Source organism: Ptychodera flava, chromosome 10, assembly GCF_041260155.1.
Source record: "Ptychodera flava strain L36383 chromosome 10, AS_Pfla_20210202, whole genome shotgun sequence".
Lineage (NCBI taxonomy): Eukaryota > Metazoa > Hemichordata > Enteropneusta > Ptychoderidae > Ptychodera > Ptychodera flava.
The window spans coordinates 31,759,870-31,780,564 of NC_091937.1; the positions used below are offsets into that span (position 1 = coordinate 31,759,870).

Consider the following 20,695-nt stretch of genomic DNA (forward strand, 5'->3'; position numbering starts at 1 on the left):
CCCCTGACAATGAGACACAAGTACTCACTCAGAGAAGTAAACTCTGCAATGAATACGTTACATGGTCCGGTGACATTGATATAATCTGATGGAATGAACACTTCGTGGGTTGTAGCGTTGATAGCAATAGCCTTGTACTCGCTTTGACTTCGCTGGACTATCTCAGGAGTTGCATCAGCCTGGATGGGGTCAAGGTTAGAGGTCATGGAAGGCAGGGCTGTCCCCATCACGTTCACCAAGACGCCACTGCTCGGAACGAGGAATCTGAAATCGAAATTTTCGGCCGTCGGGTCGTAATCGAAGCCCACGTGGATCGCGAATGTCGTGTTGACGTCCGTCGGTACCGAGAGAAACAGCCTCGTTCCGGCGTCGGTGTATGAGATATTTAAGGTGTAGTACAGTGGTATCTCAGCGCTGTCCAAAGTAGATACATCAGACACTGAGTCATTACTCTTCCCTTGTTCTGGAATTTCCATCGTGTATGCGAAATATTCTGTCGAGTTGTCCTGGCTGATGAGGGTGGAGTTTTCGTCATAAAGTTCCACTGATACGACGCTACTATTGATGTGTGAATCGACGTCCCAGCTGAAGATATTTCTTTTATATTCGACAACCTGAAACATATTTACATAAAAGGAAATTGAAAGATACATATGTTCGAATTACCTGCGTATGTTACTTTCATGAAACAGATCGCACTATTAAGTAGTCATATTCGGGATTGTAAGTGCCTTGATGTTGCAGATGGTGTACTGGTATCCATACACAAACTGTTCCATGCGCCATGCGCTATCGTTGATTCGTTCAGAAAGGAGACACCAATAGGTTGAATCCTGGCAGACGGACAGGACTGTAAATTGTTTTGCCAATAAAGCATACGGCAAGACGATCATATGATTCAAACGACTTTCGAAATTTAACCGATTTGCTATGCAAGTATAGTTTTTCTTCTCAACGAGTTTCGAAAACATACGGATTACACTGAGACTCTACTGATGTCTGTCAATTACAAGCTCAAAGGTTGCCAGGGACCCTACAACCGATGTGAACACTGTATGTAGGGTGCGTTGGCGATTGATGAAAGTTAAAACATGTTTGTTAACAATGAATATCGTAAAATTCAAACGTTGCAGCTATGTCGACTCGATGCATCTAGATATCATGAATGAAATACAGTGTTTGTAAACAAGAAAGTCGCACAAGTGTAATTCCGACGACTGCCTCCCTTTAAGCTTATCGTTCACTTGTTTATGGCAGGCGTAGTTTACAACCTATTCTTGAATTGCCATTGGCTTTATTCAACTTCGTATATTCCCCTTATTGTTTTAAGAAGCCTGAGAGTATTGTTCGAACTACTCCAAAAATCATATCGACGTTCACGGTGGATAATGTGCCAACATAACCTATTGACAACTGAATTTTCGTCCGGACTGGAATGCGTGTGTCTGTAAAATGCCATATTGTGCAATTTGAAAGACTAAAGCACTTTGTACATGTCACCGCACTTTACAGGGAAGAATATTATGTACTTGTTTTCTTGATGCGACAAATATTATTGGGGAAATGTCGTTATTGTCTAGATATACTGGCTCTTCTGTTCTGTTCATGTACCGTTCCAACACTTCGTTGCAATATTTTGATTGGTCATGTATCGTTCTTAACTTCAATGAACAAGTTCACTTACTTTCAAACCTATAGAGGAATGGTTCACCTGGGGGAACATTGCCCGCGATGAGGGTAAAGAAAAGGAGGAGCGGGTCATCGCGATCTCTTTGTTATCTAACTCTTCTTCGGTTGCCTTTTCCAGGTGCAGTGATAGACCATCCGTGGAAATGTTAATGGTCGGCTCTCCTGGCACCATTCCTCGGAAAACAGTTTCTGCTACTTTGACGAGCGAGTCGACGATGGCGTTGGTGAAGCCGGGTACCTGCCATGGGCATGTTAAGGGAACGAAAGTTTTCGTTACTGCCGGATTTAAAAATTGATCTTAATTTAACAATCTAAAAGAAAGATATATGCCGGCTGCTTACAATTGTTTTGACACACATATGCGAACATGATCGGCTTATCCTAGAGTGGGATCATATTTTGAGTTTACTGTTTGATGATATGTAAATTCTCGCCAATAGCGTGAACGTGACCCAATAGTCAGAGAACACAAAGTGTAAAAATGTGAAATCTCGTTGTCCATATGTGTATTTATAGCTCATCAGTCATACCTGACATATAGCCCCGGCGGGTGGCAGTCTCTGGATGGGTGGGTACCCACGCTCGTTAGCAGAGTTTGAAATGTACCCCTTTTCCCATAATTTTTCTCTGAAAAACACCCCATTTATTTGGAAAATCTGGGAGAAAATCACTGCGAAAAACACCCCCTTTTTCCGATATCTGGGAGATTTTACCTAAATGTTTACCATCACAGGGACGGTCACTGGATTTTTAAACAGCTAGAACATACTAAATTTTAATCGAACTGATTTTAGGGGTGGGCACGTAGTTGCAATCACCTCACGATGTGATGTACGGTTCCCCCGGGACGTTCTCGATCATGGCTTGGGGGACCGCTGCTGGGTTTTACTCTCTCGAGTGAGAAAGCGTCTTGGGAGAAGAACCAGACCTATTCTCGGAGGGTGATCTGAAAAAGTACCCCTTTTTCTCGATTTCACGGACCTAGATGTCTCCGTGATGTCCGACGAAAATCACCCCCTTTTCCGCGAAATTTCTAACGAGCGTGCGTACCCGGCTGCTCCGAGACTGCCACCACCGGGCATATAGCACACACTTCTTTCCCTTCTACAATGTCAATTACATGTATTTATCGTAATCTTTCAGCTAGGCAGCACATTTACCAACTGTAGTAGATAAGTGTTCACGAGATTGACTTTTACAAATTTTGAAATTATTTATCAAAACGAGGCTATGACCCAAGTTTTTGACCCTCTCACTGGCTAAACTGCGTGTCCAAATTCTCATGTCAAGACTGTTCTTTTGTCGCCGTCTTTCTCTTTTAGAGCCGTCTGAGTAAGCTCGCCAAGACTACTTAACCCTCATCCGGGCGCATTGTCGGTGCCACGAACATGAATCGAAAACTAGTGAGAGCGATTGAGACATCCACAAAGATCACAGCGCATACCACCTGAATTGCACACAGACAGAGGAAACGTGGTTATTCTTTGGCTGAAATCATTTGAGCATCAGATTAAGCGACGCAGCTGTGCTGATGTGGGTGCAATATTCAGTCCGGGTTATGTCCATAGAGAGGATATTACGATTGACCAATCAGCGAACCTGCCGCCACCAACGTCACGAAATTAACCATGCAAACCTGGGCTCGTACATTGCAACGAGTTTGAAACTTTTCGGCTTGATTTCGCCCTTTACTTTTAGCACTGGGTAGTTTTTAGATGTAGACGTTACTCACAATGTTTAGTACGGTCGAGATGGTGACCGATACAAGTGATTAGTACATTGAAAATTACTTATTTGGATGAATTTCCTGGCCGGGTACGACTCCTAGAAATCAATATTGACCCTTGTAAATCTACAGTAAGTTATTTGTCGCCAAATATCGCCTATTTTTGGTCAAATTTCAATTTAACCTTGTAATCTGCAGTATGGAGAATGTTTCAAGCTTTGCAAAGATGGGTCACTGTTTTAGTCGGTCATCGGAGCACGATGGAGCACGATTTTTTCGATCACCATGCATTTCCCGGTACGATTGTATGGAAGACCGGTCACGACATGCGACATGCGAGTTTCTAAAACTGCGATCTGCGGTTAGGGTTAGGGTATAGGGTTAGGGGTCACGACATGCGACATGCGAGTTTTTAAAACTGCGATCTGCGGTTAGGGTTAGGGTTATCATGGTTATAGGGTTAGGGTTAGGGTAGGGGTTAGGGTTAGGGTTAGGGGTTAGGTTTTCTCTCGTAAAAAACCTTACTTCGCTCTCAACCCTGGAGGTTAGGCCAAGGGAAAGAAAAATTGTAACGGCATAACTTAGGGTTAGTTAGCGTATGCCGTTAGGGGTTAGGGTTAGGGTTAGGTCGCAGATCACAGTTAAAGACGCAGGTCGTATGTAGCAGGTCGTGACCGGACTTCCATACATGTCGGAGTCCTAACGTGGCCGTTATTTCTCCCAAGATGTCTCCATTGTAGAAGTATGCAGAAATAAGCTCGTCTCTACCTGACATGTATGCAAACGCCATATTAGTTTTGCAACTCGCATGTCGCAGTTTAAGAACTCGCATGTCGCAGTTTAAGAACTCCCAGGTCGCAGTTTAAAAAAAAACTCGCATGTCGCATGTCGTGACCGGTCTTCCATACGATTGACCCTTTGCTCAGAAAAACGCGCGCCGGAACAATCGCCGAGAAGTTAACCAAAAGCTGGAAAGAGAACGAAAAACGTCCAATAACTCTTTGTCGAATATGGTCAAGGATAAAGAAACTTAGAAAACTATTCCTGAAGAAATCTTACAATTTTTAACACGGTAGAACGTCGCCAATCGACTGGAGCTAAGATACTTCCGGGTAGCCAACAGTCTCACTCGATCGGTGGATCTGTCCGGTCATATTGCTATCTGAACAAAGTGAACCAACGTAACCTTTGACCCTTATTACATATACAGTACGTGATTGGTTCTTGCCTTAATTTCATTACATATACGGTACGCCATTGGCTCTTCCCTACTATCCTCAAGATGGACATAACCCGACTGATATTGGTTTCGTTGTTCATGGTATCAGTCGAATTTAGGTCAATACAGTGGTCATAGCCTCATTTTGATGAAAATGTACAAAAATAGCAAAACAACACTATTTTACTTCTTTTGGTACAGGGCAGGACTGAAAGAAATTCTTATCAAAGGTGAAGAGGTAATCTCTAAGTAATGAGGCCAATCCTTTGCGGGCATTTAAGTGATAGTTCGGGCATTAACATCTACGAGACATCAAATATCTAGCTAGGAGGGCAAAGATATGAATCTTGCGACACTTTAATTTATGTGAAACTCATCACATAGAAGGAGAATTTTAGGAACATGAGGAAGTAAATGATCAACGAAATCGTTTATTTAGAAGCTTACATTTGAGTCTTGGGTGTCGTTTCCTGGAGTGTCACTTTCCTCCTCCGTTCTGGGCACGCTTGGTCGATGTATCGCATCCAAAAGATGGGCAGACGATGCAACCATGTCTAACATAGGGAAAAAGGGAGAAATGTTAAAAAGATGCGGAGGCTCTTGAATGAGCGGCCGTCCAACTATTAATATATGCATCACTGAGTTGGCATTTATTCATTATTCCATCAGCTGGCCGACTTATTTGACGATAAAAGTGAATCTTCATATCCGAGTCATTTGTACCAAAACTCACTGTCTCTCAGTTGCGATTGTCTTTTTGTGATATAAATACGCAACCTTTTCCGATGTATGCAGTCGTTATTTGCATGGTAAATGAATGACGTTCGAGTGCGTTTTCTGTGTTTTTTTATTTTGTTTTACTTTCATTTGCATGTTCATCAACATGTTAAGCAAGTTTATGGTCTTTTAGTAAATCTTTTGTGTGTGAGGTAATATTCCGTGCACTTGATGATTCGAAGATCAAATATAACACATCGTCTACATAGCCTGTAGGCATGTTTTCCAATGTGTCAAAGTGACAGGGGTCGAAAGGTAAAAGTAATCAGCTATGACTGAGCATGCTCAAATATCAAACACCAAAGCACAACTATGATAAGAACACTTTATTTTCTCTGACATAAGTACTAAAGTAATAGCACAAAATGCGTATTGCATGCAGTGACATAGAACACTATCAAAAATATTGTTATCTACTTTTTCCTGTAATACTGCGATATGCGGCGCTACCGAGCGGTATAATCTAGACATGTCTATATAATCAACAGAGGCAGGTCAAAATTTCTGAGTAAGTGTTCTATGACATTGTTGGTTCACAGTGTCTCCATTACTGTATACCCATGGGTAACTACCCACAAAGAGGGTGATTTGTCGGCATAGACCAGCTGTACACTAACGTACCTTTTGAACAGAGGAGTATGTTCTTTCGAGGTATGTAAGATTTTTTCCGCATGCGTAATACAGCCGAAGACATTCTTGACAACGCGGTTATCATTGTATCCTAATGTTGAAAGTTGACAAAAACGAAAGCATGTTTTGAAGTAACAATACAGATAAATATTTCAATGAATAAAATCTTAATGATGCACACTGCTGTCTTGCATGGTTTTCCCAAACAAAAGGTAATATGCAAGGTTCTTGAATATGTTCGGCTTAATTTAAGGTGGGACTGCACCTCGGGGACAGATATTTGAGCTCTCAATTTTTTCAGTACTTTTCAGGTATACTGTTTGTGGGGGCTCATTTTAAAGCTCTTGGTGTGAGGAAAATTTTCACCGTCTTAGTTTTTCGAAAATAGAAAATTCATTTTTCTCCATAGAGTTAACACATGAATAGAGACCATATTGAATTTCAAATATCGGTAATGTTGGGTAATTTGTTTCTCCGAATCAAAATTTCGCACGGTGATCCCCGATATTTACAATTGATTTGGTAAGAGATTGGTTGAAAGTTTCATTGAGGATATTTCGAGCAAAAGTTTAAGATTTTCATACTACCTTAAAACGGGAAATCAATTTGGATGGTTGAATATGACGTGTCTTGAAAAGAATGATGGAGACTTCGGTGCACCTGAAAGTACACTGGGCCCTAGCTTCCTTACAAAAATGGCCTGGTTTTCTAAGGGGACCTCTCATGGCTTTCGTAAAGCAGCTGGACACCCTAGGATAATGCTGATTGGAGAAATTGTTCAATGTGGTCCTAGTATTCCTCAGTCTTGCCGAAAATATATAGGTAACCGTCAGATATGGTTAAAATCATTTACACCCACTTTTAGTGGAAACATCCAAACATCTGACTCGGTTACTCAATAACCACTGGTCAAACCATGGGTGTTGTATCAGAAAATTGAAAACGAGGCTGGCTACTATTTACTGGAAAACAGCATTAAATATATACACAGTAGGTTCATACTTGAAGCATTTCGTCCAGTTGTGAAGGTTCGTTGGCAGCCATCTCCAAGGTCGTGGCAGCCTGATACACGGACTCTGGGTAAGGAAAAGATCTTGTTGAAAGTTCCAATGCTCTACCCATGTCTTTCTTTAACTGAAATTGAGAAATAAGTGCATGTACCAAATTAAGCTTGGCATTGACCGTCATAGCAGGTTAAGTTGTTCAGTAGTGAAGACGGTGATAGAATAACCTCCGAATTTCCTCTAATCAAGAACACAACGAATGGAACAATACACAACTTCCTTTTTAAAAGTCGTGGATTTGCATTGCGTGCTTCAAGAAAGACATTCGTATCTAAAAGTTCTATTACGCAAGATTCTATTCATAAGTTGTTCACACTCCAACTTATTTAAAGGTATACAGTCACCTGTAATCTAAATATGCCCATATATGGTCAAAGGCGCATTCCTTGGTATTCAAAATGCCCATGTGAGGGCGCTGTTTTTAAAAAGCGGCCTCCCGCTTAAAATCTGTGATTGGTAAGATTTTCTCTTCCCGTGGTAACTATGGCAAAATTGGAACAGGTGACTGTATACCTTTAACGAATGGAAAGTAAGTAACTTTTGAGGTGTTTTATGGAGATTTACCTTGTCGATGTTAACGCCTGATAGATCCTGGTTTTTCTGGGAAATAAGAAAACATGGGCGATGATTACAGCTCTGTTGAGGACAGACTGTGACTTTCATGTGCATTGATTACATTGCACGAAGGCAATTTTAATATATGCCACATAAAGATCAACAAAGAATGTCTTTTCAGTAACCTTTCTTGTAACGGTAAAGGAAGCAAAAATAGTCACCAGCTCTGGGTTGTTATACACTTTTCTCTGACTATAGAATGAAACCGTGGAGAAATACAGCCCCTACTCCCCTATCCGACGTTGTTCACTTTAGTGACTAGCTAAGACAGGAGCCAAGAGCCATGAGAGTCAAGCCTGGCACCAGTGTAACCCTGTCGTTCAAACCCTGATGAAGTTCATTACCTTCTTCAATGTCGCTGCTATTGACATCACCATTTGGTTGGCCTGGACGGCATTTCCCAAAGTCAGATACTCATTAATGAGTATTGATGCATTAACTAGGCTGCCCTCACTCGGCAAGACCTGAAAACAGTTACACACAATTTATAATGTGTACTTTCCAATTTTCGGATGTACGCTTACATGTCAGATCGGCTGCAACAGTCTTACGTATTGCTGTTGGCTGGCCAATCGTTATCTGATAAAATTGAGAAAGATGATTATTTCAATCATTTTGTCGGTTATCACCATTGTTCCTCAACTCTGTAACATCGTAGGACATTTATTCACAGAATCAATAGTTTTGGCAATATTTTACGTAATGTGAAACATGTGAAAATGCACGGTAACAGTGTACAATATGCGACGATTTTGCCACAAATGAATCCAAGTCCGATAAAAATTCTCTTTTTTTAACAATAACATAACTGGTGTATTTTGACAAGGTTTTGAGAGTTGAACAAGAAACGTTATTTCATGGAGGGAAAACAAAATGCAAAAAAAACCCAAAAACAAGAACATTAAAAGCCATAGTTGGTGAAGCTTTTTTGATGAGATAGCTTGTGAATATTAAGAAGTTCAAATAAACTGAGCTAGGGCTGTTTGGTTTGTCCCAAGCAGAACAAAGAGTGATTAAGGCAGTAGGGCGTTGTAACAGGCATCAGAAAATGGCAATGTCAATTTGAAAGATGAGGCTTAAGGTGCACCTAACAGACGTCCCGCTCGCTACAACCTAGATTTTGGTGGTAGATTTGTTAAGGTAGTATGCGCTTCGAAAGTGAAAATCTTAGACTTTTGCTCAAATATTTCTCAAGGAGACTTTCAACCATTCTCTTACCAAATCAAATTAAAAATCAGGGGTCACCGTGTCAATTTTGTACTAGAGAAACATAACACGATTGGAACTTATTTGGGATAATTGGATGGTGAAGTAATGTCGGTTTGATCTGCAAATGTAAGCTCATCCGCTTTTCTTTCTAAGTTATACACTTGTTTTATGAGTAATTTGTAATATTGCAACATTCACCTATAGAGCACTAACACTTTTGAGAAATTTGAAAAATATGAAGATCGTATTATCCCAAATTAGTTCCAATCGTGTTCATATTACCTTATATCTACCGAGATCTGAAATTCAAAGTGTTTATTCCATAGGGAAAATGTGAATCTTCGATTTTGACTGAATCAACTAGAAATGTGACTAAAATTTAACTAAAAAAAGCTTCTAAGAGCCAACACAAACGGCAGATCGGGGAAGTACTGTAAAACTTTGTATATCCGAATGTCTGTTACCGTGGCGTATTCTACCTTAAAGTTTATTAGCGAGCAGGAGCAATGTTTAGCTTGTATGAAACTTGAGTAAAGTACAATTTAAAACAAAAGTACCTTGACAAGAAGACTGAGTAGGCTGTATTCTTTATATTTGTTCTCAACTTTGATGATCAAATCCCATGAGTGGTCATTTTCAGGAGGTCCCTCCGGCAGTGCCATTCCAGGCGTCAGTGGATCGGACGCAAAGTAAATATCGCCCCCGTACGGTATATCGTTGCTTGAAAGTCGCATGCGGTACATCAATCCCTGGCTGAGCAGCTCGGGCGCATCGTCCGGAGACTCGCTTTCGTCATCTTCCTGTACTCCAGATCTCCAGCCATCGCAACGGACCACAAACTGGGTACTGAAAGCATATCCTGAAAGCGGAAATATTTTATCCTAGTTACGAGATTCCATGGACCACTGAACCGCTCAACTTTGCAAAATTTTGCGAAAGAGTGAATTAATGTACCGGAAAAGCTTTTTGCTCTTCAGATATTATCATAGAATCCAAGAAAAACTTTAACCTTCGTTTCGCAGAATGCTTGGTCTAATATTCAGTTAAAATTTATATTATACATACAAAATGTAAACTAATGCGGGATTTTCTCGACACCGGCTCTAGAAATGTTCAAAAAATATGTCCCTTATTATTAGCATTTTCAAATATCTCAAAGGTTTAACTACGTAAGCATCTTTTGCTCAAGTTGTCATCGGTTTCTGTGTTGACATTTTAAGCATCATCATACTTACTGAAAACCTTACGAGAAACGTGAAAACCGCCAATGTCGCCAGTGTTGGCTACTGAGAAGTTTTTCCAAGAGCCGCGTGCACAAACACGTGACCGACTCCTATGTCTGGGCAGTAATACTTAGCCTTCTCCATGTTTGCCAACATGTGCCAATGCTCCCCGTTCGTTTGCAAGAGGCCATGCATGACATGCCATTAAAACTGTACCCTTTGCAAAACAATGTGTGGAATTGTTTGTGAAGCCGGTACTTTTGACTTGAAGTGATGGAGACAGAGACAGCGGCTATATCATAAAATTAGTAGACGCTTTCCGTAAACTTACTAATATTAAGGTCCCGGGATATTTTTTACGTTAAATAAAACTTAATTTTTTATTCGTATGATTTGTTCGTGGTTTCGGTTGCTATTGGCAGGGGTTATAGTAACAACTAAACAATGTAACGGTTATTTACAAATGCTCAGACGCAACTGGTAACATCCAATTTCACAATGATAGATGCTACTTCCCTTCGTCGGCTATATGACACAAAGATTTATCCACCATATAGTGTACTATACCGTGTTTGGGGATTATTTCGCACGTTCCGCCGTACGGTGGCCAAGCCGTTTTGAATGAGGATCTGGTGTACACCTCTTCCACCAGTTGAGTTCCATTGAGCAGGGCAGTCAGCATGTATTCAGAACCTTTCTTCAGGAAACCGCCATGCAGAATTAGAGATGAACCATGATTACCTGCAAGAGGGCAATAGATAGATAGATAGATAGATAGATAGATAGATAGATAGATAGATAGATAGATAGATAGATAGATAGATAGATAGATAGATTACAGCACATTTTTTGGAATGCTTGGTATCTGAAAACCAAAGTTCAAACAAACTTCAAGCTATCAGAAAAAGCATTTTCGGCAGTATATTGTTTGATATTCTGAAAAGCTCCGCTATCCTAAAATCAACACAGCTAATTTTGTCACAACGTACAAGTTGAAGTATCTGAATGTGAACATCTGTAGGAACCAGGAAAACGAATTTAATAAGAGCTACATACAAACAGACAGACAGACAGAGACATCTGATATATATATATATATTATATATATTATATTATATATATTATATTATATTATATATATATATATATATATATATATATATATATATATATATATATATATATATATATATATATATATATATATATATATATGATACATGGAATGGAATAGTTCAGGGCCTGGCAATATGACTACAATACGGTGTCTGTCCTTTGTTACATGGGTGATTATTCCCAAAGAACTTTGTTGCGAAGGACATAACTGTCGTACAGATGTTTTCATGAACATTGCTTTCACTAACATAAGGTTATCCTTGCATCTTCGATACAAATCCTTTGTTTATACACACACACACACACACACACACACACACACACCACAGACCAAGCTACTCACCCATAAAAAACAAATCTTCGTGCCTGGAATGAAGTAGCAACCTCGTCTCCGACGTATTGTCCTCGTGTAGTTTCCAAACAAATGAAACACCATCCTCATTTTGGCAAAATCCCCTCACGCAGATCACTTGGAATGACATGGCGAACGACGATCCCACTGTACTGTGGCAGTTTTGTACACAGCTGTCATGCAAACCGATAGAATAGATTGAAGTATTATAACTGTAGTACGCATGCCCTATCGTTGTGACGTATTTGCATGTTCATACATTACTTTTAACCTCCGTATGTCCTTCAGTCTTGATATATTTGTGCTATAATTGCGTAATCGAATTGCGAGTTTGATACTCAATGTTAACTCTTAAATTCAGAAAAACTATTTTCAAAAGCACGAACCACCCCTATTACCACTTGCTGTAGGCTCTCCTTATGACCGTATGACTGTGTCTGTCAGTCTTTCTGTCTGTACTGTATGCGAACGTATCTATGTAGATGTGAGTGTAGCTGTCTGTCATGGACTAAACATGTTGAGAAATTGAGTTACTAAAAGGTGATTCAAAGATTATCATCGCACAGAGGGACAAGAAATTTTAACCTATTTTAATCTCATATTGATTACTTTTCGATTACCTAGGGCGCTTTAGTGCAAAACTACCTGATTTAATAACTATAGTACAAAAACGGGCAACGAGACTTATTCTGGATTTTCCATCCTTAGTATTTCAGCTTGTGACCTCTTTACCAAATTAAGTGGGTAAATAATTTTCCTTCTCATAATATTCAATAGAGGTATACCTCTGTACAATTTCTGTGATAATAAAGCTCTATACACCTAAGTGAGTTATTTACCTCAAGGTTACTAACTAGTCGAACAAGATTTAAAGGTAATTTGGAACTTCCAAAAGCAAAAAGTTCCATTTTTTCCAGAATTCGTTTATGCATCAACGAGATACTGTACAGAACAAATTTGAACACGTCTTTAAAAAAAACTTACGAAAAAAGTCACCCTTGCTGTAGTCCCTTTTTTATATTTAGTTTTTGGAAATGAGTGATCGTTACATAGTTTATATAACGTTTGGGTGTGACACCAATGGAGGAGGTAGCTTTTATTTATTTATCTATTTTCACTTTTAATGAGCGACCGATTTGCTTAAATAAGAAATATTCTTCGGGGCTCACGAAACTTACAGTAAACCAAGGCTTACAATAGGCCTACATACAGTATATGAAAGAGATACCAAGTAAATTGAAGTGAACCACGGAAGAAAGCAATAAGAGACAATACATATAAGGTTCTTCCAAATTCCACATATTTCTGACAATGACAAGTAAATGTATCGAAAAGGAAAAGACAAGTTGAAACGGAATATTTCTCTTGGCTTACCTTATTGCAATTTCAGCATTAGGGCCTTCTGTTATTTCGACATTTTGTTCACATGCAGTTCTTGCACCATCTTCAGCTACAATTGTTGCACTGAAAATATAGTTACCCAAGGTTACGTAGTTGCTGTACACAGTCAGTGTCTTTGTTCCTTTGGACAAGTGATATCCGCCGGAGTCAATGCCGCACGGGTCAAGATTGACTCCTTGTGGTGATAATGTATCATCGTAATCTGTGTGCTCCAAACGACAACGCCATTCGATCCGGTAGTTGTCTGTCGAGGCCTCGGGATCGTAGGAGACAGACGCGTCCAGGACGACATCCCTGTACAGCGGGCTGGACCTCGCCACGCCGCCAACGATGGCAGCTACGGGCGGCGCCCGGCCTATTTCCATGTAGACCCTGTCTCGTCCAACTTCAAGTATCATCTTGCTCTTAATACGCACCGTTAATGCAACACGTACAAGACCATACTCGAACGTCTTTGGGTCGAATGCTAGGCTAGTAGTTCCGGACTGGTCAACTGGAATATCCTCTTGCGTGCCATCGTCGACAAGCCTTTTGGCTGTCCATATATACTTCGCAGCTTCCGTCATGCTCTCATCCCTGCAGAAGATCATGACCAGACTGGACACTATGATTTTACTCGACCTGTACTCCTTCCTAGGCTTGCCACGCGATTTCCCATAACCGTTGATCCATACCATTGGTGTTTCACAGGGCGAGAACACGTTCAGAGCATATTGAAAGAGAGACAATCCGGCCTCATTAACTGCGGTCAACTTTAACATATATACATCTTTCTCCATATACGCATGTATCCTCCGCTCTTCGTTCGTTTCTTCTTTTTCGTAGACTGTAATCTCACCCGGGTCAGGCTGATCCTCGTCTCCGTAGCTGAGAAGTCGCGTTATGTCCTCCTCGTTTTCCGTGGAGAATGTAATCGTCAAATTTTCACCCCTGTCGATCTGCAAACCGTATTCCGGGTTGTCAAAGACGAGACTCGTGAAATCCGTTATCCTCATGACTTCTCCGACGTCGAGATGCACACCGGAGACCCTGTCCGCAACGTAGAAGTGAGAAGTTAGGTGAAGCACTGGCTGGGGGCTGTTATAAAGCAAGAATTGCATCACGTGGAAACCTCGACATGAGTACATTGACTGTCCAGTGTACGCCCCTAGCTTATAATTTAGAACATATTCTCGCGTCTCCACTACATTTGAGGAAGTCTGATAACCCAGTGCCGTCCTTTGAGGAGCAGAACCACCAGGATATACATTCCGCAATGTCAGAAGAAAGAATACATCATTTTCTTCCGGCACCTCCCACGTTATCGCTACGGGTTCCCCGTTCTCTACGCTGAATGGCGGGATTGCGAAATCCGCGATGCGTTGCTTGACACAGCGTTCGATGGTCAGGCTGGAGTTACCGTAGTCATTACTACACTCCACAACAGCCGAGTAACGACCCGTCTCACTGTAGGCATGCGTGAACGTGACGTAGCGCTCTTGGATTCGTAAAATCATCGCATCTTCTTGCCCATCGCCAAAATCTATCGTACACCGAACTTCGTCGCTTTCCAGGTACTTTGTTGTAAACGAAGCCAGCTCGTCCTTAAAAGCGAACTGGTCTTCAGTGATACAGTAATTCCCGGGTGTGTCTCCAGACTTGTTTGAAATTCCGCTGTTGCTCGGTGCAAGGGAAGCCATCAGCGGTAGCGGAAATGTTCTTACCTCAATTCTGCCTTGCAGTAAGATTTCTTCTGCCCTAAAGGAGACTTTCACGAAAAGATCATGAAACCCGTCTTCAGGATAGGAGAAATACATGGTGTAGTTTTCCTTGGTTGGTATAAAACTGTCCACCAATACAGAGGTCTCATCGGAGGCTTCCAGGCGAACCAAAAAGTCTGACTCATTTATAGTTACGTGAAAGTGGCAGGCTATTGTTTCCATCGGTAAAAATACGACCCTATCGGACGAATTAGAGTGACATCTTACTAGAACATAGAAGGTGCTCGTATCCAACAAGGTCAGGTCATTGCCAGACATGAAGAAACTTATCTCTTCGTCGGGTACAGCTGTCGGCGCAACGTCTTGTGTTGACAGTCGTCGGCGAGTAGCCATCATGTCGTGCAGAAAGGTGGTGCAGCTGTGGGTTATCTGCAAGTCTTCGTAGCTCTGCCTGCACGAGCACTTTCCTGAGTTGGTCAGCCCAGAATACGCGTAATCTTTCTTGGCGCAGACTGTCCTGCATTGCCCTATCCTGTAACCTTCTTCTGTCTCAAAATCCATATCCCCAGATATCCGAAAACAACCCATATAGGTTGGATCTATGATGTAAAACAAGATAGGACCACAACAAAATAAACATTACCATCTTCGAATGTTATCAAAAACATTGTAAGCACGCTCTGAACAAGTTTTAAAATGTTTATATAGAATTACCGAAATACGACGTGATTGGTAAAAAATAGTGCTTTGTAATGTCATAAAATTTACATATTTTTTTTCTTATCTAAATCTTGTAAGATTTCACAATAAACGAAGGACAGCGTTCTTGAGTAAGATGCCGAAGTGTTATCAATAAAGCGTTCTCACGATCTAATGGTTTTGTTAGTTGACACAGAGCTAAGTTGCTTCCGGCTGAGCTATGAGTGAATGTTCAAGAAAGTTAGAGATCCGAAACGACATGAATATCTTATGCCCAGGGGTTACACGAGGTCGAATATCTTTTAAAGTGTGTAGTAAGCTTCTCTCTCAAAAATTGAGCAAGTGGTCCATATGATGTATATTATGTGTACTTCGGTTTGCTATCTATTCAGGGGTATCGTCTGACCACGCCATGGGCGCATTTCCGACAATGACATTTGCAGCGGAGACTGATTGGAAATAATTGCAGACCTACTTTTCCATTGTGAGTAGGGGTCGAGTATTAAGTATTTGATATGTATCTTATTCGGAGAGGAAAGGCTAATCAGGTTACTCTGGAAAGTTGTAAAATTAACGTGTTGTAACGACGTTTAGACAAGAAATATGGTGTTACCGCATTACTTTACATTAAACATAATTTATTCACTGAAATTTAGTTTTGTCTTTCAAATATTGCAGATGCCAGTTCAAAGTTCAAAACGTAAAATACTGGTCTTTAGACGCCCCTACTGTCTAGGACAGACTCTGTCAGAGTCATAGCCACATAAAGCCACAGAAAGGATGGAGAAAAGACTTATGAAGAGAGAGAGAGAGAGGGGGGAGGGAGAGAGAGAAAGAGAGGGAGGGATAGTGTCTGTCTATCTGTCTGTCTAGCTGTCTCTCTGTCTGTCTTTCTGTAACTGTCTCCGCCTCTCTGTATCTCTGTTTATATGTATCCTTAAACCACAGAGTAATAGCTCACCATAGTAAAGTTGCACCTCGCTAACTCTTAATTCTGGACCATTTGACGGTAGTACGGGCTCCACTAAGGCATATCGACCAAGGATGGAGTGCTGACAATGATGTACGTATGTACTATGAGCTGGCACTTGAAATGCCGACCCGCAGTCCGTTATATCATAACCGGTACCGCTCGACGACTGTCGGCCGATTGCTAATTTCAAATGCTGATCTTTATCTGCAAACGAATATAATAAAGGATGTATCGTGAATAAATAATACAAAACCTCATGGTGTTTGTTTGTTTGTTTGTTTGTTTGTTTGTTTGTTTGTTTGTTGTGTTTGTTTGTTTGTTTGGGTTGTTTTTTTTGGGGGGGGGGGGTGAATCATGCAAGATGTTCCATTCTGCCACACTGATGATGTATACGAGTTAGGACCAGCTGAACGTGTATGTCATTTCTGCAAATTGCCGACATGTTATGCATAACGAAGTCAATTTCGTTTATCAGATCAAACAAATAATTCTGAAAATAACTCTGTAACAAGTGACGTGTCTTTCGGCAAGTGATTGTATACGTGGTGGAATGCACAAAGAACCGGGGACTGGTACTTATTGTACTTGGGCCTCAGCCCAAGTACATTTGTTTTCATTCCGTGGGAAAAAACTCAGTAAGGCCAGAGAAAAAAAAATCTTGTTCATCGGATTTTTTGGACCAAGTCCCAGGAGCGGCGAGCGAAATTTTTTTTTTTTTTTTTTTTTTTAGGCCGAAGGTAAATGCGGTTCTCTGGCATTTTTGCACAGATGCAGACAAGGCAAGATAATTGTTTCCCTTTTTACCAGAAATATCTCAGACAAGAAACACTGATACTGGTAACTGAATTCAATGAATAGTACATTCACAGTTAGTGTTTGCACAACATATTCTGAGTATTTCAACATTCTCTCAGAATAAAACTGAAATGTACAGCAAATCACTGAAATTCAACAATTCAGTATTGTCCTTTAATATTGTCCTGGTGGGAGCTAGCATCTGAGTTTTTCATTTTACTTTGGCCCCATGTTTTGGCCTCTTTACCGCTGTCTATATACACACATTTTACACAATGGTCGTACAACACTGTACTGTGTAAAGTTATATAGTCATCATTCAGATCGTACTTTAACATCGACGCAACCATGTGTTTTTTGTTGCCGTAAATTTTTATACTTTCGATGCAATTTTCATTCAATCGGATGCACGTTTATCTGCTGTCACGATCTTGTTGAACAAATCGCCGAACGTATATCAGGACAAACACTGAATAGCGTCTCTGGAACTAACTGTTGGCCATCACGTCGAATGTTGGCGATCAAATTAATACTCATGATGTGACATGTACTAACCTTTACAAAACGAGCAAATTTCTGGCCAAATCGACCCACTTTGCGTCGTGATTCGCCAAATTCAGACGTCACAACAACGTGTTGGCGGTCAACTAAGTCCGAACACAAAATTCCGTGCCCGCGAAAACCCGACAGAGTGTAGGGCGCCACCAGCGGCAGTACTAAAAATATTTGTAATGCGGAAGTAAGAATTTGCCGCGATCAAAAAAAAAAAAAAAAAAAAAATTCCAAATATGCCAAAGTAGAAGCGGCGATTCCGATGAACAATTTATTTTTTCTTCCTGGCCTAAGGTATAACCATTTCTGGCTGAGACCAGGGAGGGCAAAATGTCTTGGCTTCATCTTTCTTGGCATAATAAATGGCGTAATGATGTTAACTGAATGGAAGTGCTGCTCTCAGCCAGTCTTGAATAAGTGAGATGTGAATATTAATGCTTCTCTATCTGAGTTTTGCCACAAAATCTTCTGAATATAATCAAAATGTGCATCGAAATGCAACAATTAATGCACCCTCCGTTTCCTAGGCGATGGCACGACCCTTGCTACACCCACTGGACGAGCCAAAGTGGGAGGGGTAATTTCAGTTTGGTCGAACAAGAGGGCTCGAGACCAGAATTATAACATTTAAACTTGAACATGTTTAATCGCTGACAAGATGTGGACTAGTGTTAATAAAAGTAAAATTGTGAAAAGGAAAGATTTTATATCCCGGACACAACGAAAAACATTACGACTGGAAACTGTACCCCCAGTTGAGAATAGTAATGCCCACAGCGATGGAGAACACTTATCCTTGAGCTGAGAAAACCAGACCATCATTTCGAAATAGAGCTGCAGATTCGAGAAGCTCGTTCAAAATAGCTAGGTACACCCCATAAAGGGGTGGTTTCGAGTTTTGAGGGCAAATTTCGCCTCCTTCATATAGAAATCGTACGTTTGTTTTTCCAGGAGAACACACCATTTGACACAAAATTTGCATGTAAAGGGGTCTCCAGTAAGCACGTGGTCAAATCTGGCATAAGAAACAATATGAAATGTTGGGTAAAGCCAGTCCAAAATAAACTGATTTGAACTTTTGTGTTTTGTAATTTATACCACTGCAGTAACATCACCTTTTTTGACAACATCACACAATATAATACGTTTTGAAACTGAATACTCCGACGTATTCTGTGTCTCCTTTGCTAAAAAATACGGTATGCCGATTACCATGTAAGGAGATGATGACGTCAAGACAGATTTGTAGTGCGTTTGGTCCTTGATGGTGCACGAAGTTTTGTCAAGGTAGCTTGTGTATTTATTTCCTAAATGGGAGAGATTACGGTCGATCTAAACGAAGGCCGAAGAATGTTATGATACTCTAAGCGAGCTGAACTCTAACGCGAATGGTTGGATAATTTGGAGGACGTTTAGAATGATCTCGTCTCATTAAGATTATTTGGCGGTCAGTATTGAATTTCAACTGCGTCACAAGTTTGCGAAATGAGTATTCCGTCAAACGGTCAACGAACGATATTTTAGAAATCTGGAGACATGGCACATCGCATTTTAGTATTTTATATTTTACAAAAGATTTACGAAGCAATGATTTTGTCGAAAATTCTGAAAAAAATATAGGAAGATTTGATCGCGAACACATTTTCACTTGGGGTCAACTAGCCCTGCGTACGATGCTGTGTGTTCCGCTACAGCTAATCGCCCCGCTCACCACAGCCCTGCAAAGACCCGTACGTAGGGTCGGTGACTTCAAATCCATTTTGGGACTTGACGTAAAAAGCCAAATTACTGCCGAAATTCAGCGTTCTTGGGCCCAAGTCGTATCCCAGCCTACCTCAGCTACTCGATCGCTTCCAAAAATGACAGTCTTTTATTCACTTCTCGTAAATAACCGTCGATGTCGGCAACTCTCTCGCTAGCCCTGCGTACGATGCTGTGTGTTAGCTGTAGCACATAGCATCGTACGCAGGGCTAGGGGTCAACATGGGGTTGCAGCCATGTATGTTGCCTCAAAACTTATTTTTGTCTGCACTCAAAACTTAAAAATGTCGGATATGAACCAGAAAAATCGATGCAATTTTGTCAAACTTCGGCGAAATTTCAGCCTATAGACAAAATTTCATCTAGGTAAGGTAAATTTACTGAAATTTGATCGACAAATAATCCTGAGCTTGAACGTGACAGCTCGCCAGGTTTATGAGATTGTTTTCAAGCGACGGCGGCAGACCGTACGGGGCTCTGGATATGAACCTACCGCCGATGTAGCTGTAATAACTGTTGCGTTGTTTTTAGTGCCCACGGACGAAGTCCTGGGGGAGTTATAGGTTTGGTCATATCAGTCCGTCCGTCCGTCCGTTCACGCAGATATCTCAGGTGCAGCCAACGGAGCTATTCATCGAAAAAGCTATTCCGGAAGCATTTTTTGAGGGCAGGGGAAATTTTAATTTTACTAGGGCAGGGGACATATTTTTAGGTGGCAGGGGAGCAAATTTTAGTTTTTTTGTCGGGCAGGGCAGATATTGGTTTATTGTCCTGGAGACAGGGCTTGGCGAAAAAACGAGGAGAGGGGAAGCTACTTTTAAAACGGGAACAGGGGAATTTCAGCCATGGTGTTTCCGGGGATGGGGACACAGGGCAAGTACTTATACCTTTTAAAGGTTACCCAGACTACTTAGCCTATCGATTGACCCAACATCTCACTCTATGTACTGCGAGATGGAAACCAAATAGAAGGCCACTGCAGTATGTTTCTGCATGGGAATGTTAATTTTCAGGGAATTTTTTTCTCAGGGCAGGGGAAAATCGACAGGTTTTTTTTTCATCACAGCATAGGGTAGCTTCATGTCTGCAGGGGAAATGGAATGACAAAATTTCGAGGGGAATTTTTTCCAGGGCAGGGGAAACCGGCAATTTTTTTTTCGCCACAGGGCAGGGGAGCTTCAAACATTCACAGTG

At 40.9% G+C, this 20,695-nt stretch overlaps 1 protein-coding gene across 1 annotated transcript in view; it reads right to left on the reverse strand.

Moving 5' to 3' along the window:
- The window catches only part of LOC139142530 (polycystin family receptor for egg jelly-like), a 56,510-nt gene that overhangs the window by 19,033 nt on the left and 16,782 nt on the right, over nt 1-20,695 (reverse strand). The window contains exons 13-24 of the mRNA XM_070712486.1: nt 16,382-16,597; nt 12,995-15,320; nt 11,612-11,793; nt 10,720-10,893; nt 9,487-9,788; nt 8,065-8,184; nt 7,670-7,705; nt 7,044-7,175; nt 6,033-6,132; nt 5,082-5,188; nt 1,685-1,927; nt 29-614 (exon numbers count right to left, since the gene is read on the reverse strand). Of these exons, the coding sequence (XP_070568587.1) occupies nt 29-614; nt 1,685-1,927; nt 5,082-5,188; nt 6,033-6,132; nt 7,044-7,175; nt 7,670-7,705; nt 8,065-8,184; nt 9,487-9,788; nt 10,720-10,893; nt 11,612-11,793; nt 12,995-15,320; nt 16,382-16,597 (4,524 nt within the window). The remainder of the gene's footprint in view (nt 1-28; nt 615-1,684; nt 1,928-5,081; nt 5,189-6,032; nt 6,133-7,043; nt 7,176-7,669; nt 7,706-8,064; nt 8,185-9,486; nt 9,789-10,719; nt 10,894-11,611; nt 11,794-12,994; nt 15,321-16,381; nt 16,598-20,695) is intronic.